The following is a 26,930-nucleotide window of genomic DNA, read 5'->3' as shown; positions in this document are numbered from 1 at the left end:
ATGTGTTTTATTAGTACTAATAAACAGCCAATATGTTTATATTAGGAATATACTAATAAGCAACTAGTTAATAGTGAGAATTAGTCTTTATACTAGTGTTAACAAAACATTTTTTACACCATTTATAAGTTTAGGTTAGTGTTAACTACTGTTCATTGATCATTTGTGTTCATAATAAATTAACGTTAATTTATACAATGTAAAAAAAAAAAAAAAAAAAGAGTATATAATTACAAAAACACACACACCGAGATTGATAAATGTTGTAAAATTCAGATTTTTCATGTTAGCTTATGCATTAACTAACAAATTGGACCTTACTATAGTGTTTCCAAAACATTACATCACAAAAAAAATGAAAGGAAAAGAAACCGAACCCTGTGCAAAGTTCTAAAGCTCAAGATGCTTTGTTTCAAACTGATTAAGAACAATGTCAGTTCTGTTGAAGTCTCAACGGTCGTCAAGCTATGATTCAGTTACCAGAAAATAGTCTAATTAGTTCAAACTTTTATTTCTTTACAGCTTCATGTACTGGCAGGCTGAGTTTTGTTGAACGCTGCCGTAGTTCTCAGTTGAGGAAAAGTCTCTGAGCATTATGCCCAGTTGTATCACAGCCAGATGTATCTTAAATTAATGTATGTTTCTTGGCACCTGTTATAGCAGGGGCAGCGCTCCAGTCTACGAGTTCCATCCTGTCTACCCTCATTTGTTCCAGTAAAAAGGTTTTGCAGCTGCTGAGTTTTTAAGTGAGACGTATAACATTAACCACGGTCTACTGTGAGGTGATGAGGGCCGGCTGCCATGGTCACAGAAACTTTTGGAGAGGACGCTCAAGAATGTCCTAATTAACACAGAGAGAACTTGGACTGTTAGACACAAAAACTACAATATTTTACATCACCACAAACAAAAACAAGTATGTGTGTGTGTGTGTGAGAGCATCTAAAAATCACACCCATTTTTCATTGGAAGTCCATTTTGCTTCATGTGGGTCTGTGTTTTACTCTTGCGTGTGGAGGTCCCGTGGAGAGCGGATTCGAGATTCTCCCGTGCTCTTCTGGACTCGTGCTCTTCGCGCAGAGTCTTGCGCTTGCCGATATTTGTCCATCATGTTTTTGTGCTTGCGTCTCAGCTTCTCATTACACCAAACACGTTCACAGTACTGCTCCACCTGTGGCAGGTTTGAAGGACCAATCAGCTGCAAGACATCCTTGAACCACGCCCTGGCCAGGCCACGATTGACCGAGGCTGTGTTGGCGGCACATGGTGACCATACTTTATATTTGCCGTCACGTGACAGGAGGTCTGAAAGGGTGTCAGCGTGTAAGACGTCCAACCAGAAGCGTGAGAGGGTTTGTGTGAATCCGTGTTCCCGAGATCGACACACATAGATGCCTTCATCCTGACGAAGCACACGGCGGAACAACAAACCATCGTCTGTCTTAATGACACGTTCATCTAGTGTCACCTAAACAGAGGAAATAATTGTTTTTTTTAAAATAACAAATTAAATTAATTCTGAAAGCACACTTAAAATGAATACATTTTTTTCTGTTAGATAATCAAACCAAATAGGATCTGCCAACAAGTACACCTAACTTTCATTTTTTTAGCAATGACTTAACCCCAACTGGTTTCAAGATCATTTTTAGTGGATATCTGGAAGTGTCTTAGAGGACTATAGACATAGTCTAAGTTTCCCAGTCAGAATGTATCCAGATTGTATACATACATATTTTTCAATTGTATATATATATATATATACACACATACATACATACATACATACATACATATATACATATATATATATATATAGACATATATATATATATATATATATATACATACATATATATACATACATACACATATATATATATATATATAATATACACGGTATATCATTTCTAATATAATGTAGTTTTATTTCAAAATGATATTTGACATTTGTAAATTAATTTTCTATATTTTTTTATTGAATATTTGTGTGACCGGGAGGGGACACCTTCAGTTCTTAAAGGGAATCTCATTTTTGCGGGTTCCTGGCAACAAAAAGTTTGAAAACCTCTCAATCTATTGCAACAATATTTCAACATGTCTGAATACTTTCTGGTCCTCTCAAAGACAGTATGTACTGTACTGTATGTATCTTACCTCCTCTAAGTAGTCATCTCTCTGAATGTGCCATGTGACAGTGGCCTGTGGCGATCGAGGGATGCACTCCAGGAAGGTGCTGTTGTTCTCAGTGCCATAAACGACCCGTTCTTCAGTCAGATCTAGATCCTCCACTACAGACGGGAATGCATGACTGTTAATACAGACACTTTACACACAACATGGTTCAGTGTAAGGTCACTCCGGGATTCCCCACTGCATGTGTGTTTGTATAAGTGTGCACATACATATATAATCTCTTTTCATCACCAACATCCTCACCTTTGGCACGCAAACACTCAAGTGCTCTTCACTCACACCTCTTTTGTTCTTTCCTCTCATTCTCTCTCTCCTCTGTGATGAGAGATAGAGAGTGATCTGTCTGTTCACCTCTCACTCTATAAGTTCCTGTCTTTAACACCGAACAGAGAGTTTGTCCCAGTGGAGTGAGATTGCCCTTCAAACCCTATTAATCTTCCTGTTAGACAAGCTCAAAGGTGTTCTGAAGTTTCTAACACAAATGATTAAACAATTTAACTTCAAATCTCTGAGGTAATTGCTCTTTGACATGTAAATGTAATAGAAGTTCTTGGAGGAAGCCGCGGGTGTATTGACATGCACGCAGCATGGCTGCACTCAGTTAACGAGGCTTTCATTTCTGTTCTTCTTTCTTACCGCTGAGGTTTTGGTCCGTGCACTGCAGTGCTGGGTTTGCATGTTTGATGTCCTGTCTTCGGTAACGCCTTTTTGTGTTTGGCAGGTAGCGTGTGCAGGTGTGTCCGTCCCAGGCGCAGTACGGATCTCGAGCCAGGCAGCACTCGGCACAAGCTTTACCGTACATACTGCAGCGGTGCAGAGGCACCTGGACAACACCTGTCTGTGAACCCACGAACAGAGTTTGCTGGAACAGAGAAAAAAAAACAGTTTTGGTTGCATTTTTCCAGCATTCATGTCAACAAAACAGAGATAATTAATCTAAATTCAGTCATTATTTAGTCAAACATATTATTCCAAATACGTATAACACGATAGGAGATTTTTAGGAGAATGTCCTGGCTGCTCTTTTCCATATAATGAGGGCCGATGTTGGCAAATTCCAAAAAAAAAAAAAAAAAACACGGTCAAAAGCACTATAAAAGTGGTCCATGTGTCCACAATTTGTCGTCATTTAATTATAATTTAATTTAAAAAAATTGACCTCAAATATGGTGAAATGAGTACTGAGACACTACGTTTGAATATGTCTAAGCACAAATCCATTTTTTAAAATTCCAATCAAAAGCATGAGTTTGGAATGAGTTGATGTTTTTTTATTTTTGGGGTGAACTGACACTTTAACTTCTGTGGCTCTAGGACTGTCAGTGAAGTAAGTGAACTGTCAGTTTGGGAAGGCTATAAAGGACCTGCTTCACAATAAATAAACAACTGGTCGTTTTGCATGAATGTTTTATTGCTTTGGGGCCAAAAACACACAAAGTGGAGTCCCATTTCTCTACTCACAGTAAAAGCCTCTTTGGGAATTTTGTGGAAAATTAATTTACATTGCTGCTTATGCCTATGCTTATGGTAATTTGCAGAAACAATATAGCGAGCGTGCACGAACTTACCCTTTTCACAGATATGTCCATGGAGGTTATGGGAGTGGGTACCTGCAGAGATAAATATCATGAGAAACAGAACTAAAGGTACTGTTCAAAGTTTGGGTTTAGTATGATTTTTTAAGAAAGAAATTAATACTTTTATTCAGCAAGGATGCATTAAATTGTGCAAACAAATGCTATTGCAAATAATGTTGTTCATTTAAAATTTTAATTTATCAAACAATCCAGAAAAAAATTATGATTTTCACAAAAATATTAAGCAGCACAACATTTATAATAATAGGACATATTTCATTTTTGAGTATCAAATTAGCATTTTTGAATAATGACAATGAAGGCTGCAATGGCTGGTGAACATTCAGCTTTTTCCTGAATCAGATATTCTCACAAACAGACATATAAATTCACAACTCATAACACCCATACACATTTAGTCTCACAGACCTTGAACACCTGCATCTCCTCCAGTGTGATCTCCTCATTTGCAAGAGTGTTTCCATTTGCAAGTACGATAATCTTTAGCACAGTCCCAATATCTGAAGAGGTCAAAGGCCACAGTTATTCATTCAGGGTTATAAACACACTTGAGTGTTAACTAAACTGATGGCACTCTGTCTTACCAGTGCCGATGAACATGACATCATAGTATCCGTCCTCGGCCTGTGTGCGGTCTACAGTGATGTGTGTGAGCCTGTATGGGGCACCGGTGTGGAGCAGCAGTGGTTCCCGCTGTGATGGGTAAATCGGGCGCCACATTAGTGGGTGTGTTCGTGCAAATTGCAGAACAGCGTCTGGAAACTCCAGTGTGCTGCGGAAGGCACGACCAGGCTGGGCCGTGATCTTACTGGGGCACACTCCTGGTCGCGGGTAAGGGACGCGTCCTTCGTAAGGTCCCCACTGATAGTCAGGTCCTTCCTTATGAGCAAACGGCCCGTTAAATGCCTCCCGGATATCAGCCATACTATAGACACACACTGCATAGCCCTGAAACACATTACTAGAGAGAGAAAATGTTCTGTTAAACTCGCATACCCCTGATTTATGCTCTAAAGGAAAATGTTTGTTCTGTTGAAAACTGACTCATCTATGGGCCATTCAAGATGTAGAAGCGTTTGTTTTCATTGGAACAGATTTGTAGAAATTTTGCATTACATCAGTTGCCTACCAATGGATCTTCTGAGGTGAATGGGTGCCGTCAGAATAACAGTTGAAACAGCTTATAAAAGCATCGCAATAATCTGATGAACAAACAAACTTATTTATATTTTGAATGGCCTGAGGGAGAGTACATTTTCAGCAAATGTAAAATTTGGGGTTAACTATTCTTTTAAAAATTACAAGGCAATGCCAATTCATTATACATTTCAAACCCAATGGCAATTCGAAGTGTTTTAAAAAATGTCATAAGTAAGGAAGGCGGCATAAAAATACATAAGAAAAAAATGTTAATCTACAATGATTAAAACAAATAAATAAATATATATACAGGTATATATATATATATGTATATATATATATATATATATATATATATACTTAAACTGAATGAAATAGAGTGCAATCAGTATGAGTTGAACAACACAGTGATTTAACAGAGGAAATGCACAGATAAACAGATGTGCTTTCAGACTGGATTTGAAACAGACCTGATGGTGCTGAATATTGCGTAGATCTCTGGATTGGTTTCATCTTTGGTCCTTAACAGAAACACATCCTCTGCAAGACAATCACAAACAGTCAAAGATCACACAAGGGTTGTAAGAGATCAAAATGATCTCAAGTGTATATAATATTGTATATAAAAAAGAAGCCGAGGGCGTGTGTGTGTTTATTGTCTCACCAAGCTGGTGAAAGTGTGTTTGGATGCCATGGGGTCCAGGAACAGAACACACCAGTCGGGCTTTAATAAATGTGCTCCACTTATTCACAAGAACCCTCTGCCCACCAACATCATTCTGAAACCACATAAACAACAAATCATGAGGCGTTGAATTCACTTCTGGACAACAGATCGGCGGAAAGTCAAATCCCAGTATCATTTACCCCCAGACCACACACAATGAATTGGGTAAAAAAAACTATCCTTTCGTATCAATTTGTATATTATCCATCCTAAGTAGTATGAAAGATTAGAATTAGTGCATTCCAAATCATAGTACATTCAGCCTAGTATACCAAAAGTGCCAAAGTACATCCATACATGCTTTTCAGCAAATATTTCCCACAGTTCCTAGTGCAACAGATTTTGTGACAGTTCCCACAACTCACTTTTTCATCTGAAGTGGTTTATTAAGGGGGTCACACACCCCAAACCTCTGTAATCTGAACCCTGTTTATACATAAACATTCAGTTGTAACTTTTCCCGTGGGAATAAGAACAGTTAAATATCAAAATATCTCAGAGAATCGCCAGTTATGGAGATTATGGCACTGTAATGGAAATACTGTTACGGATTCCCAAAAAGCAATTCAGCTTAGTATACAGTGTCGAAGACACATGGGTAGCGTAAAGGATCCTAAATCTGTGTAATCGGTATATGTGGAGATAATCACCCTCTCTGCAGTGTAATAGTGTGTGTGTGTGTGTGTGTGTGTGAGAGATTTGGGAATGTGCTGAAGTGAACAATGAATAGCAGTCAAAGTGACAGTAATGTGCGATTGACCCCGGCTCTTTGAACACTGACCTCTGAATGACAGAAGGAGATTTGTACTGCTCCCATTACTCTACACAGCCTTGTGTGTTAGTGTGTATGTGTGTGTATGGGCACTGGGGTAAGGGGTGAGTGTGTGTGTGATTCAGAGGCATGCAAACCATCCAGCAGCTGTGCACATGTGGTTGAAAAAAGGCAGAAGCAATCCAGTATACTGGCCTGCTTGTGCCTGAATGTATGTATGTGGTTTGTCTCACCGCACACAATCGTCCAATGCGTGTGTGTATGGCTCCTTCATCGTCTCGCTCTGCGCTCTCTGTTGCTCTCTCAGTGAAGAAGAAATAAATTTTATCATCATCTCTGTCTGCACTGTCAGGAATGAGGTGGGCCGCAATAAACCTTGGCTCTGTACATGCAAAAACACACACATACACACTATTTTAATGCAGATCTGATTGTTTAAAGTATGCAAATCAATTAATTTTGACTAATAATCATACGAAATCAATACTAATTGGATATTTCATCAATAATGAGCACTCATGTCCCATGATTTAAAATACAGAAATACATAAAAAATATTACAGCTTATATTTTAAAAAACGATTGTTGTTAATAAATAAAGATTAATTAACAATTGCAACATTTATTGTGTTAATTTAGTATCAATATTTTAAATTACTTTTTTTGTTTCATTTTAGTCTACGTTTTAGTTATTTTGTAATGTACTTTTGTCATTTTTATTTTTTATATTTCTAATCTCTATCTAATAAACATTTGTTTAACATATAATGTTTCTTTAGCTTTAATATATTTTTATTTCAGTTTTAGTTTTACTTGAATCTTAGTACTTGAAAAGTTTATTTAAATGTTTATTCTGCAAAGGCATCATATCTAAGTTTTATGTAAGTTTTTAATTTCAATTAACAATTCGTTTTTTATTTTTAGTTTTAGTTAACAATAACAACACAGATTTTCACAACAGTGTTGCTACTAATAAAATGTATTAATATCAATATCCTTTCCAGCATAAAATGTTACAACACAAAAGAAGACTGAGAAAATATCTATCAATATAAAAATTAAGTAATTTTGTACCATGTAGGGTTTTCTGATCCATCTCTGTTCTCATGGGTGAGCGAGTCCCTAAACCTCTCAAAATCACAGAGTCTCTCCCCAAAAAATCTGCAGTCAAACCGGTGTACAGCTCTCCACCTGAGAGAGAGAGAGAGAGAGAGAGAGTCATATACACTTGGTCTTTTAAAATGAGATCATAACATTTAACTTTTATTTTATTAATACTTAAACTTGAAAACTTGACACTCGTGTGCGGTACGTCAGTGTGTGAAAGTGTCTCCAAGGTCACTAACATGCACTCTTAAAATCTGCTCCAAAATGTATTACATCTGGCAAAATGTCACATGAGGAGAGCCAAGACTGTGCAGTGTTGTAAAGACACACACACTGGGATATCTGTCCATGCCCCAGAAGAGTGTAATACACCCACAAGACCCCCGCAACACTAAACCTGGACTGAAGAACAGAAGAAATTTCTCCCATCAGAGCAGTCAAACCTCCACCCATCACACACAAGCCAAAACACACACACACACGCACACACACAAATGTGCTCTGACATACTTATGAACACACAACACAAGCATGCCATGGCATGCTGAAATGTACACACTGTAATGTACCTGTGAAGGTGCTTGCGAAGGGTAGTTTGGGGTCATGGGGACATTTCCCCCTCCCGTTCTCTACTGTGGTACGATCCAAACTGAACACATGCTGCCAAAAAGAAGTCCGAAAATTCACATCAATTTCACAACTCAACAATAAACTTGAGCTCACAAATGGAATTTCTCTTGGTTGTGAAGAAATGTATTATTTATTTTTACAATGCTGAGATATACTATTAATCATGTTCAGTTTGGTCTATTAGAGACCCCGAGGCCCACTTAATATTTCAAAAGATATATTTATTATTGTAGTTCAGTTTAATACTTCCTGACTTTTCCTCACCTTATGAGAAGTGATTATAAACAAAACTAATAGCTTAAAATTGTCACAATACATTAGTTTGAGATCTTACAGACCACGGGTATAAAAAAAAGTGAAGACTGAAATGCAAACATTTTTTGACGTACACTACTGTTTAAAGATTTGTGGTCTGTAAGATGCTTTTGAAAGATGCTCACCAAGGCTGCATTTATTTGACCAAAAATGCAGTAAGAACAGTAATATTGTAGAATATTATTACAGTTTTTATTGTAATAATTTAATACATAATTAATTCCTGTGATGACAAAGCTAAATTTTCATCAGTCATTGCTTCTGTCTTCGTCATTTTAATATGCTGATAGTGATTTTGTGCTCATGAAACATTTATGATCAATGTTGAAAACTTTTTCAGGAATATTTGATGCAGCCTATAGGAAGATAAAATCAGCATCTATTTGAGAAATAATGAATTATAAGTCTTTGCTGTCAATTCAGATCAATTCAAAGTATTGATTGCTTACTGACCCCAAACTTTTGATTTGGTATTCTCTACCAGTTTATTGTGATTTGCTCATTGTTGTTTGTGTCAAACTGACCCCAAACAGGAATAACAGTGTTGGGGTTCAACTAACTAAATTTAGCAACACTGCTAACTTTTACTTGCTACAAATATCAGTAGCATGACTTCATAGTACTTCAGCTGTTCTCATAATACCATAGCACTTTAGGTAACAAACTGCATTTTCCAACATGTACCAGAGAAGCATTACACAACACTACATCATTGTTTTTCTTGTCACAGTCTATAACAGAGCTTTACAGCCAGAAGAGCTGAGGCAATGACCGTGCTCTCATACACAATCCCTTTTCTCTTTGTTATACTGTAATTAACATTCAAAAGATTAAAAAAAATATGAAATGGTTTGTTCTGGTTTACATTTAACCAATTCAAATAAATGATCCACTGATTTAGTTGTGAATGATTTGCAGATCCTCAGTACCACTGACAAACATATAATCTTGTAAAATGTGTGGTAAGAACTGCTGCTCCATAGTAGAGTACATGCGATTGTGAATCTCGAAAGTGATAAAGAAACTAAAAAGCGATCGTGCATTCAAAAGGGGAGATAACAATGCCACCACCGCCGGCGATGGATGATGGGATTGACTATCAACCCAACCCTATGAGTAAGTGTTATCCTTTTAAATAGTATCATCTGACTTTGAGTTTCTAGGGTGTACTATATCAGAGATATAAAATGTAATAATAGCAGTGCAGAAGTTTTACTGTCATTGATGTTAGACACTGTATGGGTGTGTCCGGTGATGCCAAAGAGCTTAAACTTCTGGTGCCAGTTCAGTTACACAATGTAGTATTGTCTGTTTGTCAGAGATCTCTGGTGCCCTGTGCGACGCAGTTAAAACACCTCAAAGGAAGTAAAGAGCAGCTCTATTCAAAATACACACACACATTTTTCTATCCTCTGCTCTCAATCCTCTGAATTAATGTGTGTCTGTGTGTTTTTGCTATGTATCTTCTCTCATGATCTTGTCTTGACCCTAAGGGCTAGCCTGTTGGTGGGTGACCTCTGACCTTAAACAATTAGGTCTCTGTTATAAATAAGTAAATGAGATCCTCCTGATGTGCATACACAAACACATTAGATGTGAAGCAGTGGGAGGGAGTGTTTGTGTGTGTGTTACCTCTCCGCGGTGTCCGACGTTCACATACACACACACGGGCTGGAAAGCTCCAGTTCCACAGGCCAGTAGGTGAGTGCGGTTAAATGGCTGCAGCAACCGCACAAAGTTTGCACACTCCATCTGTACCAAACACACACAGAAAGAGTTCATGCTAAAAATGTTGGGTGTTTTGGTGGCAAATGACGGTACAATCTTGATGATTACAGCACAATTACTTACACAAACATACAAACACATGTATTTTACACTGGATAACCAGGTTAAACTCATCAAGTTTATAATCACAAGGAAATTTTGGTATATGTGAGTGTGACCAGTATTTCCCTGGAGTGTTTGAATGGAGAGTTATAGTACAAGAATTATCATCATTTTAATGGATCAGAGAAAAAAATAGCAAGAGAATGATCCCTACTTGAAATTCACTGAAGGGAAAGAAGCTCTTACAGTTCAATTACTGAAGGGTTCAGAAATAGGAAGACGTCTCACATACACACACACACTATCAACACGTACACACTCTAACTATGACCACCTGTATGCATTGACTGTGTAGGGTCAAAATCAGTGGAGCATAAAATAACGAAAGGTCAAGTGTCATAAAAGATGCAGGCAGATGCTCAAACTGTAACCAGATGTTAAGCAGCAGGACTGAGAGAGCCAGAGAGATCCAAAGCAGCAATGTATCAGTCAACAGAATAAAATGGAGCCTGAAAGTTCAAATATACTGTATATAAATGATAAAATACCCTTTATTGTGCTGATTGTCAAACTTTATATTAAGCTGTTTCATTTTCCATTCATTTTCTATGATTTATGGTATTTTTGCAGACATGTAATCAAAATTTAAGACAAACCCCATTTGTGATAAAGCTATGGGTAACACTTCAGTATAGGGACCAATTCTTACTATCAATTAGTTGCTTGTTAGCATGCCTATTAATAACATATTGGCTTTTTATTAGTACTAATAAAACACATATTCTACATTCATAATCCTACCCAGTTCCTAAACTTAACAACTACCTTACTAACTATTAATAACCAGTAAATTCACTGAGACAAAAGTGTATGTTAGTGGTTTGTTAATTGCGAGAATTGGACCTAAAAAATAAAGTGTGACCAACTTATTCAATCAACCCTAACCTACTAATTCTCTAATGAGAGTAAGTTTACATGTAGTCTAAAGTGTACTATCAAAATAAAGTGTAACCCTAAAATGTCCCATGTAAAGCGCCACCAGTCATTTTTGTGTGTGCTCTCATTTGGCACATAAAACTCAGTAAGACTTTGTTTTAAGGTGTCCTTGTTATATAAGTTACATGTACTTACTATTATAATAACAATTAATTATGCATAATTACATGCAAGTAACACTAAATAAAAACCCTAATCCTAACCCTAACCATAAGTGCATGTAGTTAATTAATATTACTCTGTACATAAATGTATAATTACTCTACACTGTAACAAGGACACCTTAAAATAAAATGTAACCTAAAATTCACACCTGTGTGTTGTTTCAGCGTAACACAAACTAAAATTTAAATGAAAAACAAATATCCTGTTCAATTCCCTAACACATATTCACACACTGAACAGAGTCATTAAAACACCGCTGTGAAATCGCACTCACCTGTCACATCAAACAATACTGCCGGGACAGTCACCAGAGCGGGACACCATGGCAACACCTCACATTTCCACTTTATGAGTGAAACATGCTAAACACTAACAGATGCAGAGTTTATCTCCAAACAAGTGTGTGTGGAAGACAATTAGGGGCAGAGGACAGGAAAGATTTAACTTGGAACACTATTAACATATTCATGGTGCTGAAAGAAAAAATGGAGAGGCCGAACAAGAAGAAAAAGAACAAGAAACAGAAATGTAAAAGAAAGCAAAGGGGATTTCAAAAAATGAAAGAATAACTGTGTTCTGTGCATTGGGACGGCCTTCTACGGTCGTTAGGTTTAAGAGACTCATGAGTCACACACAAACTTGGTTGGAAGCAAGACAACAATAAGTGAGTGGATCAAATCTCATTTATGGGCGTTTGGCTTCTTCTCTCCAGCCTTCACGCCAACTGCAGCACACTCAGAGTATAGCTGAAGATGGACAGATGTTTTCGTTTGAAACTCCAGATTGAACCACATGAAATAAGGTAGAGAATCACACTAACCAAACATTCCAAAACAAACTACATTTGATGATTTATGCTGTCACCAGCTGGATCTGGGATATCATGAAAGAACCTGACATATAAAGTTTGCCAGCCCCCAACCAAAAAAAAATAAATTGGGAAGCTGTGACAAGCTGATCCAACTTTTGAGTTAGTTGATGTTTTTAGGGAATTCAGAACCAGTTTTTCACTCACCTCGGGATCTTTCCCTTTGAGAATACAGTCCTCACGATTCTCAGGCAATGAAGGCCAGTGGATCTGGAGATAAAGAAGAAAAGCAGATGACATGTAACATCTCATAAATTAAACACACACTAAGCACAGCTCTGTCCATCTCACACCCAGACTCATTTACTTGTTAAGACTAAATAAACCGCGAGATCCAAACAACACCAAATCTATTTCCAATGATTTTTCCCAATGGACAAACCATGTCCTGCCCTTCTTCGTTTTTTTCTTCTTAAGAAAGCCATTTCACTTGGATATTCGTCACAAAATATTATTGCAATTTCAGTTTCATGCCAAATTTAAACCTAAAGTCAGTAATTTCTGTGCTAATAAAGTGACACAAAATGAAATTGCAAAAATAATGGCTGTCTCCTAAACAAGCCCCCGTCTGCCACTGGTCAGACAAACAGATTGGTCTCACCCCATTGGTTGAGCTGATTTTGCTGTGTCTGTGCACTCAGTTAAACAGTGTGATGTTTCGAAAGCACCACAGTGCCAGAGTTTACGCTCTTCAGGGAAATCAAGCTACAAATGCCATACAAATTGTCTCTGCTCATTATGTGAGTAAAGTGAGTGTGTGTCTCCAAGGGTGGGCATGCGACAAAAATGCTTTTTTTTCCCATGAATGTCAACAATAAAGACAGATTTATGAAAACAATAACTCTGAGAGTGTGAAAATCACAAAAACCTATCCTGATGTTATGAACGATTGAGAAATAAACATAAACCCATCTGCTAGGTCCTCTATCCAAATATATATACAGTGATTGCACATCCTGGCACATTCATTTCTCATGCGTCACAGAACAGTCTGGCACACAAGCGCTGTCACGTTCAGACCACACAAGGACTTTTGGGTTTGTTTATTCAGATCTGCAAGCATTATTTCACAAGTTATAGTCCTCTTCAGCAAAAAAAATTAATTTAACACAACTATAATTATCAGTTTGTGTTATTAGATACATCATTTACACATTAAGATCATATTTTCAACAAAAAATTTGGTTAAATTCCCAGGGAAATGTGGTACACTGTGAATGCAGTTTAAATCCTTGTGGATCTGCCACATGTGTAAACTTGTTGACCAATCGACCTCTTTCCATCACAGGACATTTACAAAGCCTTCTACCTCTTGTAAAACGCCATATTTCATTGAATTGATTGATTGTTTGAATCTGTTCCAGCCTTCATATGATGAAATCATTAGTGAGTCATTTGTTTATATTTACCCTTTCAAGCTCTTACACATTTCGACATTGTCTAAATCCGGAACCTGTAATCAACTACGTTACCAAGCATCCTTCCTTTGAATGAAAGCATTTCCTCTTTCCTTAATTAGTCATCACCTTTATTCTTCAGGACACTTGGACTAAAAATAGTCCAAATGTGGCTGTCATTGAGTTGTAGCGACCTAAAAGGTAATGATAAAACACTCCAGAATACTATAAATCCATGGTGTGAAGGAAAGGGCCCTGGCTCACTGGTTCAGCTTTTTAATTTGCTCTGGATGCAACATGTTTAAGATTAACCAACCTCTATTAACCATGGGAGAAACGCTGCATGGTTAATCCAGGTGCTGATAGTTCTCTGAAATGAATGAGTGAATGATTCCACAAACTGAACTGAGATCAGTTGAGATGAAGACGGCAGGTCATGGAGATTAGCAGTAAATGCATGCCCAAGAGGGAAAAGGAAGTCAGATCAGGGCTGAGTAATTTTTCCCAATTAAAGAACAACATCATGAATCACTGCTTGATTTCTGTGGTACATTCCCCTTCGGCTGGGAAGCTTTACTGATAGCATCTGCAAAACAATCTTACACACGTAAATTTACTCATCTTGACATCCTCATTTTGTTTTCTGGCTAAAAAAGGGTGAAAAACATTTCCTGCCCCTTGTTAATGTAGCTTAATATTTTTAATTAAATTCTCAGTATAGAAGGTAGTATCCATGAAAACACTGTGGCCAGCGGTAGAACGGTGGCCTTACAGAATGCATAAGGGTCTAACAAGGCAGAAAATGTCTGTCCTTGAGCCAAAGGTCAAAGGGTCATAACCTCAGATGTGGCAGCCACTCCCATGTGTCTATCACCATGCCAATGCACTTCCTCTTCCTGTTCATATCCTTTAACAAGGCCACACACAATAATAAGTTCTTTGGAGACTACATACGAAAACAAGCTCACTTGTTAAGGCTTCAGTGACTTGAGTCATAACATATTCACATGAACAGAGGCTTTAATTAAGCTCAAACACACACATACAGTATACAAAGTTAACTGCACAGGGGAAAACTGCCAAACCCTGGAGACAAGTAGTACCAAAGCATTTCTGCTTTTACAGTCCATTTAGTTCAGTGCCTATTTACACACTGTGGCTCCTCTCATAACTCACAACTTTATTTTAGAAACTACACCACAGAAAGTGTGACAATAATATGAAAAAGGGCAGCAAATGCTGAACTTGTAAAATCAAGCAAGACCATTTATGTGTTTATATGTCTAGGTGTGGTCTAAACAAGTCTTGGTCACAAGTGTGGTCAGTTTATATGAATTTCATGTTCGTTTGTGGACAGCTGTTTTTGTGTAATTTTAAGTAAACATTTTTATGGATGAAAAAAGAGGTCAAAAAACACCAGAAAGAAAGTCTGTTATATTTGTATCACATTAGGATTATTGTATCCAATTTGGATTAAAGACTCATTAGTTCATTAGTTTATATTTATGAGAAAGTAAAAAAAAATTAATAACATGTTTGGCCTGCCATCTGTGACAGAAGACCTGAGCTATAAAAGTTCTAAAGTGTTTTTAATAAACTTTTGGTATACAGACATTTCACGTGAAGTTTTTTTTTTTTAATAAATATTATTTAAAATATTTTTTTATGCATAAATACATGCATAAACAAACAAACAAATTAAATGAACAAATGAATGAATTTGGGATGGTGGTGAGATGCCAACAGAATTTCCAAGCCAATGCTAGATGGATATCTATTGACTAGTAGAATGCATCTGGCTGTTTTAAAGACACATTGACAAGTCAAAACAATTCAGCTTTTAAAAATGTATCTTAAGACGCGTGTATTTTTTCCATTCTGTTGCCTTCATCTAGTTTTTTAAACATAATGCATCATATGTGAACAGGCCGTTACATGCCCCTTTGCTAATCATTTGTAAAATGTTTCAGCACATGTAAGTGTCTGCTGATTTTATCTGTGTCTGAAGATAACAGTCTCCAGTAGAGCAGACTGAATAACATGACACCTCTCACTAACAGACCCTCATTCACCTACATAATCACTAGCACTTTTTCTGGCCTCTCACACCTGTGCAGCTTATTATCTTAACATTATGACAATGATAGCATGTGTTACCTCTTTAGCATCATGTGTATGATCCAGTCTCAGCGAATAGAGAACATCCTTCCCTCCCAGGAAAAGCCTGTCGTGATATTCATCCAAAAACACAGCCGACAAGTGCAGATCTCCATTGAAACCACTGAAAATGGAGGTACGGTTTGTGGCCAACAGATCTATGGGAAAGGGAGAAAGAGAAAGTGATATGAATTATGAATGACACAATGAACACCACATTTCAACTGAAAAATGACAATAAATCTGTCTCTACTAGTCAAAGCAGATTTATGAAGAGAAAATGCAGAAAATAAGACACTCATCCTAAATCCAGAACAGCCCGAGAAGCATGTGGAATGTGACTGATGGGAGATCTCTGAGAACTAAACCACTCTTTATCTGTTTTTCTTGTTGTCAATTATCTTTAATCGTGCCGTATTGGCGTGACTATTTGTTCAGTGCTACAAGTCAAAATATTACGGATTGCAAGTTTACATCAGTTCTTTTTCCAACAGAGGCATTTTTAACCAAACTTGGCAAGACTTTGCTTTCTGTTGAAACTGATAAAATCTAAGAATCTTAAACACGTAGTAATAACTAGCTGATACATTTCAGAGTAATTTGAATCAGCTATGTGTAATTTGTCCACAGTGAAAGCATCGCATTGCATGAAAAACAATGTTGTATCACCAAAAAGGCAGTCAGAACATATCTGATGTTTATTATTCAGTGAAGTGGGGAAGGATTTTGAACCAATGAGGTTTCAGTCATTTGTCAAGGCTATTCTGTGCAACACAACAAAAATATAAATCAAGTGACCAATAAAATTAGCTGTTATTGATCTTGGGACAAAAACTGAGACTTACATGGAAGAGTTTTGTTGTACCTGATCAGGTAAATATGCAGTCACATTGTTTGAGTTTAAATTGGTTACATGAATTTGCCATATAAAAGTAATTTCTGTGTGAACTTATTGATAGTTAATGACAATTGACCTTACTGCCTGTGCAATTTTGCCATTGTGACTGCATCTTAAGGGTATGATGGCATATAACAACAATAAAGAGTGGAAGAATAGTGGAAATTAGACTTTGATATTTGGCTCTAAAAGGGGCTCAAGGTCCTGTATTCGATTTTTCATTTTCAGTGTGGGAGCATGTGTTTGTTTGAAAAATATGTACATAACCCTCTTAAAACCAAATTTGTAAAAACAAAACCTAAGAAATATAAACTATATCTAAATGAAGACAAAACATTCTAGTTTTCCAGATGGGAAAGCCACCAAATGCCCTCATTTTGGTCATATTTTACCCACTTTAAACTATAGATAAGTACTGCGCACACACCCCCACAAACACATTCTCTGGTTATCTTTCTCTAGTATCCTGAAGTTCAGCTCCACTCCCTCCACATTCCCCTCATATAATGTGCAGTTGGACAGAAAAGAGGAGTGGAGAAAGAGCAGCTGAAGGAGGAATGAGGCCTCGTTGAGAGGGTGGCACGCGTCTAAAGCCGCTAATGGGGCGCCGATGAAAAGAGCACAAACAGGAGCCAAACAGCCAAGCCAAATGTTAAACCACAATAATAAAAACACACACATGCAACAACAACATTCACAATCCACTCTTTTATATAAATCAATTAAAACTCTCTTTCAGCCATTTAAGGAGTTTACCAAAAGACTTTTGGATTTTAACAATCATTGGCAATATATTCTGGGGTTTGACATTGTGTGAGTTTTTTTTTTATAAACCTCAAATAAACTCACAAGCTGAACAGAAGAGAAAGAATTACGTTCTTTCTTTATTAGAGTGATCTTGCATGCAAGTTTCACAATGATATACTGTATATATAGAAAAAACTTTTAAGGTTTCTGTTTCCAGAAAACAGTGAAATACTGACAAAGACAAAACAGCACACATATACAGTCGCAGATCACTGCTATTTGTCATTAAATTAATGCGTTTCATCCAGCAGCTACATATCTGTAATTGCAAAGACCCCATGAGGTTACCTGCGGTTTAGTGCTCTGCTCAAGAGCACAATGGTGGCAGATGATCTCAATAAGTAATGAATCAATCCTGTGTCCTCCATAAAAACACACATATGAAGACAATTACTGGTAAATAAAACAGAGGCATATACAGTACATCTGAAGAAATGTGGAGTTACAACATCACATTCTTTTACCTTTTGTTCTTATAATATGTTGTAAAAGAGATGGGAATGATACGGAATGATTTGAGATTTGATTCCCAGTAATCGTTTTTTCTCATTCACCATTTTATCAAAAGTTATGAAAAAATAATTTGTACGCTTACCATTGGGAAAGTAATTTAAAATAAATAAATACAAATATTCATTTAAAATATTAACTGAAAACTATTCTTGAGCAACACAGCCTTTTTTTATATAGAAAACACTACATCCAAACTCATAATGTGTATCTTTAACTGCATGTTGTCAAATGAACAAGCAGTCTAAATTACTGATTCTCTAAGCCAGTTCATCTGTTCAGGACTCGTTTGATCTATGCTTTAAGATTGTCATTTACAAAGCCTTCCATTAGGGGAACTGTTACTGTTCATACTGTATGTGTCACGATCGGTGATACAGGAAACACGGAGAGAGAACCAATTGCAGGTATGATATTTATTCAGGAGTAATCCAAAAGGGGTAAACAGTCCAGGCAGGGTCAAAACCAGAATATCCAATCATCATGAACAGACAAAACACAAGGCAGGATCAAGACTATGGATTAGCATAACACATACGACATTAGACAAGGACTCCGTGACACATACTCAGACAGACCGGGTATAAATACACAGAAGGTAATGAGGGAACAGGAGCCAGGTGGGGAATAATCAATTAACCCAAACAAGGAGGAAGGTGGCCAAATAAGTGAACAGACAGTTCATAAGGTGACAGACACCGTGGGAAAGAAGGACACCTATTGGAAACCCAGGGAACACAACCCAGACACTGTGACAGTATGTTCTTGATTCTCTAATAAGAATCGACTCATCAAACCATTCGCTCTGTAGTTGTCTGGTCAATGGAAATGCTGTCAGAGTATCTTAGTATAGCGTTCTATGTGATATGTATTACAGAAGAGGATATGCAAGAAATCTTACAGGATTTTATGTACTGCAAATGCCACCTGCTCCTAGGTGAATCTCTCACATGCATACACACACTTACTGAGTACAGTGTAAATTACACAGCTAGTCTGGAATCTTTCATGTAGCTATGTAAATAATCTGCTCTCTTAAAATAACACTTCACGATCACCAATTTAATGACATTAAACGTGACAAAATGACAACCTGAAACTAAACAGATGTTTGAGTTGGCAAGCACTCCCTCTATAACTCACACACACACCCACAGCATATCGTGGTCATTCTCCAGTGTGACAGTAAGAGGCTGTAAGTGTGCCAGTAAATGTGTAACACTTTGGAAAAGTAAAAAAATGTAGCATTGGTGTCAGGATAAATGACGTACAGTAGTTACAAACAAGTGGTCAGGGTTTGTCTGGTTTGCACAGGCCAGTTATAAGATACCGTATCTCCACCATCTGCTGACAAATCATCTTTCAATAAGACAAATGGGAATGAAAATGGATTCTTTCTCCAGGTATTATAGGCATCAGTGGTTATACTGTACAATTCACAGACACATCTGATAAAGATATAGTTTAGTTCATCTAATGCATGTTTTCTACTAATCTTTATCTGTTGTGTGCGAGATCAATGAGAAAAACAGAAGGATGAAGAGATGAGATAGTCTAACTAAATACAAACCAGAGTTTACAGGGTGTGTTGAACTGCAGTGACATTATACTGTAGATCCAGCACAGAAAATTTATACCCTTACTCTCTTCTTTCTAAACTCTTTTCTTACATCAGTAGGCTTTCTACACAGTGGCAACCCACCAGCTTTCTAAACAACCATTAATAACACACACATGCTTGTTGGCATCTGGCCTACCTTTCAGATTTTCGCTTACTGGTAATGAAGTGAATGTAAATGGAAGAAGAGAGAGGTCTTGCTTTAGAACCGACTGGGCTGCTTGCCTAAAGATTATTCTCATTTTTTGTGTAAAGGGTCGTGTGTCTGTATGTGATTAAGAGAGGAAAAGAGAGATAAAAAGATATAAAGTGAGAAATGAAGTATGAATATGTACTATATGTATACATAACCCTCAGGAGAAAACATGTCCACATAGGAAGTTAATCATGTTCTCCGCTCTGGTGTAGACAGATACATTAATATATAACTTGTATGTGCTTTATCATGCATGTGTGTGTGTGTGAGAGAGAGATTTCAGTATCAGGTAGATCTTTTGAGGGCTTCAGGCTGATTCTGTCATCAATCGCGTGGTGGAACTAATTGATTACTGGCTGGTGCAGCGAGCAGCAGGGGAGAACGTTCACAGAGTTGAACAACTACAGGAAGATCTCATGGTGTCTTCCCCAGGCAGTGTGAACACACAACGTTAAGAACTGCACACACACACATACACGCACTGCCAGAAACTGCCCTTCTCAGATAACAAATTTAATTAGACTAGGTCAACATTTCACAGCAGGTTATGACTTAAACAATCCAAGACATCTAAAATTCACTGAATACCTTCAGTAACATACACAAAACACTCTTAGAACACTCTGTTTTACAATATATACACTGCTGATCAAAAGTTTAGGGTTTGATTTATATATATATATATGTGTGTGTGTGTGTGTGTGTGTGTGTGTGTTTTTAAGACATCTCATATTCACCAAGGCTGGATTTATTTGGTGTAAAATACAGTCAAAACAATAATATTGTGAAATTATAATACTATTTAGAAATAACTTTTCTATTTGAATACAGTTTGTTAATTTAATTTATTCCAATGAATGCAAAGCTGGATGTTCAGCAGCAATTATATGCTGATTTGGTGCTCAAGGAACATTTCTCATCATCAATGTTGAAAACATTTGTCCTACTTAATATTTGTATTAATTATTATTATTTATTTATTTTTTCCAAGAACGTGAATAGAAAGATATTAACTATGAAAGTTTGGACACAACTGACTGAATTCATCTAAATGATTACGCATATGCTCGGTATTTTATTTCTATATTTCGTTGACATTATCTATTTTTTTATCGAAAATATAAGTATTATTTTAAAATATATTTATATTGTTTAAAATAGGGTTTTTAGCATATAGTGATTAGAGAAAAAACTAAAAGTACCCCTAATTCTCTCACTCTGCCTCTGCTTGTCTGTCTTCATTTATCACACACACTCACGTTACTTCAGGACAAATCCGGCTACACCAGCACTTACTGGTAAACTCATATAAGCCCCACTCCCCCTCAAACCCACTTTTTGTAGCTTATTTTCTCAGCGTTCCTTTTGTCAGTCTCATTCTTTCAGTACCTCTGTCTTTTCCTGCTCCCTGGCCTCTCCTGATCCCCTCTCTCTCCAAAGCAAGAATCAGAACGTGAGGGTTTAGATAAACCCCTCTGGACAACGAAATGAGAGTCAGTGCCTTTCCCTCTGTACACACACACACACAATGAGACTCCAGCAGCTAGACGAAATGCCTTGTTATGGCTCCACAGACTCGTTTACACATTTAGCAAGAAAGAAAGAGAAAATATTCTTTCTCATACCAATAATCTACATGGCAGTGGGTGAAATTCATTCTGTCCACACCATTCCTCTTTTTTATTTACCTCCATTCATTCTTTGCTTTCTCTGACACCTCTCTTCTTTCTCCTTTATTACACTGATCCCTTTTAGCAGCCATGTCTCCATATGTTAGTGTGTGTGTATAGAGGGCAGCTGTATTTGTGCAGTGTGCTTGAGACCATTACAGCTGCAATTAAGTGTGTGCATGTGTGCATGTGTTCCTGTGACGGCTCCCAGGACAGTCATCAGCTCAGGGGTTAAAAAATCAAATCATAGTTTAAGTGACCAGCAGCTGTTGCGGTCGTTATCAGTGCGTGTGATCACGTCCAGGGCTTGTGTCCTAATTGCAGCAAACTGCAAACTCCCCTCAACCCAGTAGGAAACCACCACAATGCCGCATTGTTCTGCTACGTTACACTGCAAAATCTCGACTGACGCTACAAGGATGGAGGGAATGTGTGTTTTCATTAAAATTCCACCTGCACCCATTTTGCACACACAGTCTGTTTATATACATTCACATGCACTTTAAACGTCTGATGAAAAATCACATTTAGGTGAATACAATTGGCCTCAGCATTGAGACTTTACTCCCAAAAAATGTGCATTTAATGTTTCAAATATTCAATTACACTTTGTGAAAATTGTAGAATGATCTGTGCAGGTTAATGTAATATATGTGTATACCTCCAAAGGTCTATCCTTGAACATGGATTAAAGGTGATAAAAAATATTAATATTACACTCCTGAAATTACCATATATGTCGCAATTATAGATATATAAAGAACCATGGAACATTATTTTTACACAAAAGGACAGAATAGTGGGGGGGGAATTATTTAGATTTTTGAAAATGTTCTTTACACTAAGAAAAAAAAAATAGGTCTCTCACGAACTGTTCTTTGGGGAACCAGAACTTTTTTTCTAAGGCATCACTGTCAAAACCCCCTTTTGGACAGATCTGACTGAATTAGGTCCTGATATATCTGTAAACTGGGAAAAAGTCGTGCAGATATTTAGTTTGAAGCACTTTCTGCCAGTCAATGTTTTTGCACATTCACATAGCAGCCCATATATGGAATGCAGGAAGCTGACAGGATCTGAGAAGCGGATCGTTCAAGATCAATGCCATATTCAGCTTCATAAGCAGCTGTTATAAGCAGTTGCTGGTTTGTGGTGGAAGAATTATATTTTGCTTCATGCCACTGCTCTGCTGTGTCATCTCTGATTACAATATTCTCAATGGCACAACTGTATGTTTGTAGGGAGGGATTTTGGTAAGAGAGAGCATGTCTAATTCAGTAGCTAGTCTGGCAGTTCCAGTTCTAACATCACCTTTAAATTTTAGAGCAATTCTTCTCTAGAACTGCGATCTCATGGGAGAGTTTCACAACATCCATCTTAGAGACATGGCTTGCTCTCTCAAACAAACGGTTCCAGGGAGCTGGGAATATTTAGGGAGTGAGAGAATGTGAACGAAACACAAGAATCATCAAACATTCTTTTAGTGACAGATTCTTTACCCAGACCTCACAAACCATGCACAAACATCTGGGCAACACTACAAAAATAAACTCATTAATTCATTCATGTAAACTAAAACAAACACAGATCTGCCCACCTCTGCGTCTCTGTGTATGTTCAACCATAAAATAGAAAAGTGTGCCAGTGTGTATATGAATGCATGCAGGTGTGAAAGTGCATTAGGGAAGAAAACCTGTGTGTCTACACTCCTAAATCAGCACAAACATTTCACAGAGCAGAGGTCAGAACTGACCCACCAAAAGACCCCACAAGACCCACAAACACACTTACTGCCCAGCTGCTGGCATATACAGGCCATCCCTCATTTCCCATTCAAAACATAACATGCTCCCTCCAGACCAATCCATACAGCTCTGACAGCTTGATGAGTGTGTGTTTTCAGTAGGCAGAATGGCCAGCATGCATTCTGAGACCCAGCAGTTTAGAAAATCTAAATATATGTAACACAACTGAATGGGTCTCGCTTATCATTATCAAAGTTAATAGCACGTCCATGGAGAAGAACACAGGCCGATTACATGCAATAAGAGTTCCATGCTGGGACTGGGCAAACATTAGATGACCACATTAAACTGCACAGATGCACTCCAGTCACGCACTCGGACCGCTCGAGGGAAACAGGACACCCAACTATTAGCTCAGCTTATAATCATTAATGAAAAGAGCTTATCAGAGGCACTGATAAACAATTAATACAAACTACTGCTTCACATTCCTGTCGCCACCTTAAGCCTTGTTCTTTGAACCCTGCAGATAAATTAGGGTTACACAAAGTTTCTCTTAAAGGGATAATTCACCCAAAAATGAAAATAATGTCATGATATACCCACCCTCAATGTGCTCTATGCCTTGTAACACTTTCTCTCTTATGCTGAAAATAATTGACTTCCATATTAATTTCTTTCCATACTAGGATGCCAATGGGGACCAGAATAAAATGTATTTATAATTTGCTCACCATCTTGTTGTTACAAACCCATATGACATTCTTTGTTCCATGCACACCAAAAAACTTGTTTGACAGAACTGAATTTTACAAGGATTGTTAAACAAAAGCTATATATATATAGCTTTTGTTTAACAATCCTTGTAAAATTCAGTTCTGTCAAACAAGTTTTTTGGTGTGCATGGAACAATATATTAGTCAATTATATATATATATACTCTGTCTGTGTGTGTGTGTGTATATATATGTATATATATATATTTATATATATCTCTATATATATATATATATATATAAACTATAAACTTTCTGTAACATATGTGGTTAATAAAGCTTGATTCGAAAAACACTGTTGCATCCTTCCTATGTAATATAAAGAAGTAAAATTTATATAAACAATGTAATTTATGTTGTTAATAAAGTTTAATTCGAAAACCCTGTTGCAACCTTATGTAATATAAAGAAGTAAAACTTCACCCATCTTTATGGATCGATATCATCAGTCACCATTTACTTTCATTGAATCTTTTTTACATCAAATCATCATTAATCTTTTTTTTTTTACATCAAATTCTAAAGTTGCTATAACACCAGCAAATTGTACAGCGAAAACCGTGACCTGTCTATTGTCAGTATTGTCGCGATGTATGAAGCTACAGCAACACACAAGCCACTTTCAAACCAAGCAGCTTTCTGTTGGTCATCACAGTGAATCCATGTGACCGAAATCTGTGTGGGGAAATTTTTCGCCCTCACAAATTCGAAAACGGATTCTAATGAAAAGACGTCTCACCTATACTACTTTACTACACATACAAAAATTAACTGAACAACGGTAAATGATACCGCAGCTTAACATTTCAAATAATGCGGGTGTGGAACGACATGAGGATGACTTTATTACAGAAGTTTAATTTTTGGATGAACTAGGTAGGCTAATTCCTTTAATAATATCAAAGTAGCAGCGTGTAATAACAGAGATAAAACATCTCACACTCCCTTAGGCCATTGCAACATTCTCGTTGCACTCCATAAATCCGGTAATAAGATAATACGCATAGTGCCATAAAAAGCGCTCGAGAGTCTGACCGCGAGGAGGTGAGCGCGCGCCAGGAGAGCTCGAGGCATGAGGATTCCGGAGTTCTGGATAACAGCTGAAACAGTAGTCTGTAGTCCTGACATAGCCTTTTTCCCACAGCTTAAAAAAGACCAGCCACAACATCTCCAGAGAAAAACACTGCCACGCAAAGACGGAAACGGCACTGTAACCGTGTTGAACAGGGCGCTCAGATCTGAATCTGATAAGGTCACCGAGGGACTGAGCTGAGGGCACAAAGCTTTAAAAAGACTTGGTTTGCAAAGCAGGATGTGTGGAAAGCAATATAAATGCGAAAAGCGACAAAGGCAAACGGTTTTCTAGAAACATTATTCTATTTATTTCAATTAATAAAAATTTTCAATTAATTTATTAATTTATTTCAATTAATAAAAAGACGAAATAGAAAATCGAGTTCACATAGGCTACACATTTTTTTTTACAAGAAAATAAAGAAATTTTGACAAAAAATTAATTGGCAAATAAAAAAATTAGTTGATAGTTGACATTTTACAGTGCAGTTTTTCCAGTTAGCCTATTCATTAGGCTACCTACAGTAGGCTACTTTTCTGCATAATAAATAATAGCTCACGTTCTGTAAATGTCTTGGAAGCGTCTGTTAATGCAAATGCATTATACAATTAACATTTTTTTGTTTCTGATTGCCAGTAGGTGCTACTGCATTCTGCCACATGCACCTGTATATTGTGTAGACTTATTCACACACACGATGAACTAGGGAATGGCAACATTAACCTTAACACTCAAACGGTGAAAATAAACAATCATTAATCTGAAAGCACTGGACCGCGTTCTCTCCTCACAGTAGCGGGAGCTCAACCAGTCATTTTACAACTGTTCATTAGATGGCTTTTTTCCGTTTTAAAGATGAGCAGAAAAAAAGACAAGAAAAAATATAATTTAAAGTTAAGCTCATGAGTAATTTACCTTTGTATGACAGGCGAAGGCGCGGCACGTTCAGTTTAGTGCTGGTGCCAACAGACAGGACCACCGCCACTAAAACCAGAACCGGTAACTCCATGATGAATGGACCACTTTCAATGAACCTCTCTTTACTCTAACGGAAATAAATACTTCTCTCAGGGCTGTGTCCCCTTATAAAAAGCTTGAACTCCAGACGCAAAAGATGTTGGACATCCACAGCTGGACCCGAGTGGTGAGATCAGGTCTCAGGTTAAGCTCGAGTCGCTCGCCTCTGCCCCTGTGCGATATTTTCCCACACAGCTCCAGCTCAAGTGCGCACGTCTCTCTCTCCGTCTGTCTGTCTGTCTCTCTCTCTCTCACACTCTCTGTGTGTGTGTGTGTGTGTGTGTGTGTGTGTCTGTCTGCCGCTCCCTCGCTCTCTCTTCATGCAGTCCCGAGAAACTCCCTCCCCGCCTTCTCAGCGCCTCGAGAGCGAAACGAGCCTCCGGTACTTTGCCTGTCACTCGCGTTCAGTTCCTCTCACTGCGCCCCTTGGTGCTATCAAGGGTGCGAGTTACTGGTTCTCAGAAATATTTATATTTTTACATGTAAGTGTATACTTCAAAAGCATTTCCAAACAACGTTTCAGTAAAGTTCAGTAAAGTGCCAAATTGACTCCAGCGAACATCGCTTGAGGAGGTAACCATAGCAACTGCAGGCGACACGAGCGCTTTCCATTCGACTGAACGAGACAAAACTCAAACAGACAAGAATAACGTTGACCGTTCGACCCTGAACACTTTTAAAATAATTCATACATTATCGCTGGCAGTTTTCCAAATCAAG

At 37.5% G+C, this 26,930-nt stretch overlaps 1 protein-coding gene across 1 annotated transcript; it reads right to left on the bottom strand.

The window, feature by feature from the left end:
* On the bottom strand, positions 1–26,435 carry LOC113078397 (semaphorin-3G-like). Its single transcript, XM_026250729.1, has 16 exons — positions 26,109–26,435; positions 15,899–16,056; positions 12,492–12,554; positions 10,118–10,237; positions 8,110–8,200; positions 7,508–7,624; positions 6,667–6,815; positions 5,599–5,713; positions 5,405–5,474; positions 4,379–4,755; positions 4,203–4,294; positions 3,765–3,806; positions 2,833–3,058; positions 2,158–2,291; positions 960–1,468; positions 1–841 (listed from the first exon to the last, which is right to left on the bottom strand). The coding sequence occupies exons 1-15, from the start codon at positions 26,200–26,202 to the stop codon at positions 1,001–1,003; spliced, it is 2,316 nt and encodes a 771-aa protein (XP_026106514.1). The 5' UTR covers positions 26,203–26,435; the 3' UTR covers positions 1–841; positions 960–1,000.
* Between the last annotated feature and the right edge of the window lie 495 nt (positions 26,436–26,930).

Source organism: Carassius auratus, unplaced genomic scaffold, assembly GCF_003368295.1.
Source record: "Carassius auratus strain Wakin unplaced genomic scaffold, ASM336829v1 scaf_tig00025657, whole genome shotgun sequence".
Classification (NCBI taxonomy): domain Eukaryota; kingdom Metazoa; phylum Chordata; class Actinopteri; order Cypriniformes; family Cyprinidae; genus Carassius; species Carassius auratus.
Note: the sequence above shows the minus strand (reverse complement) of the source record. Positions and strands in the feature narration are given on the sequence as shown.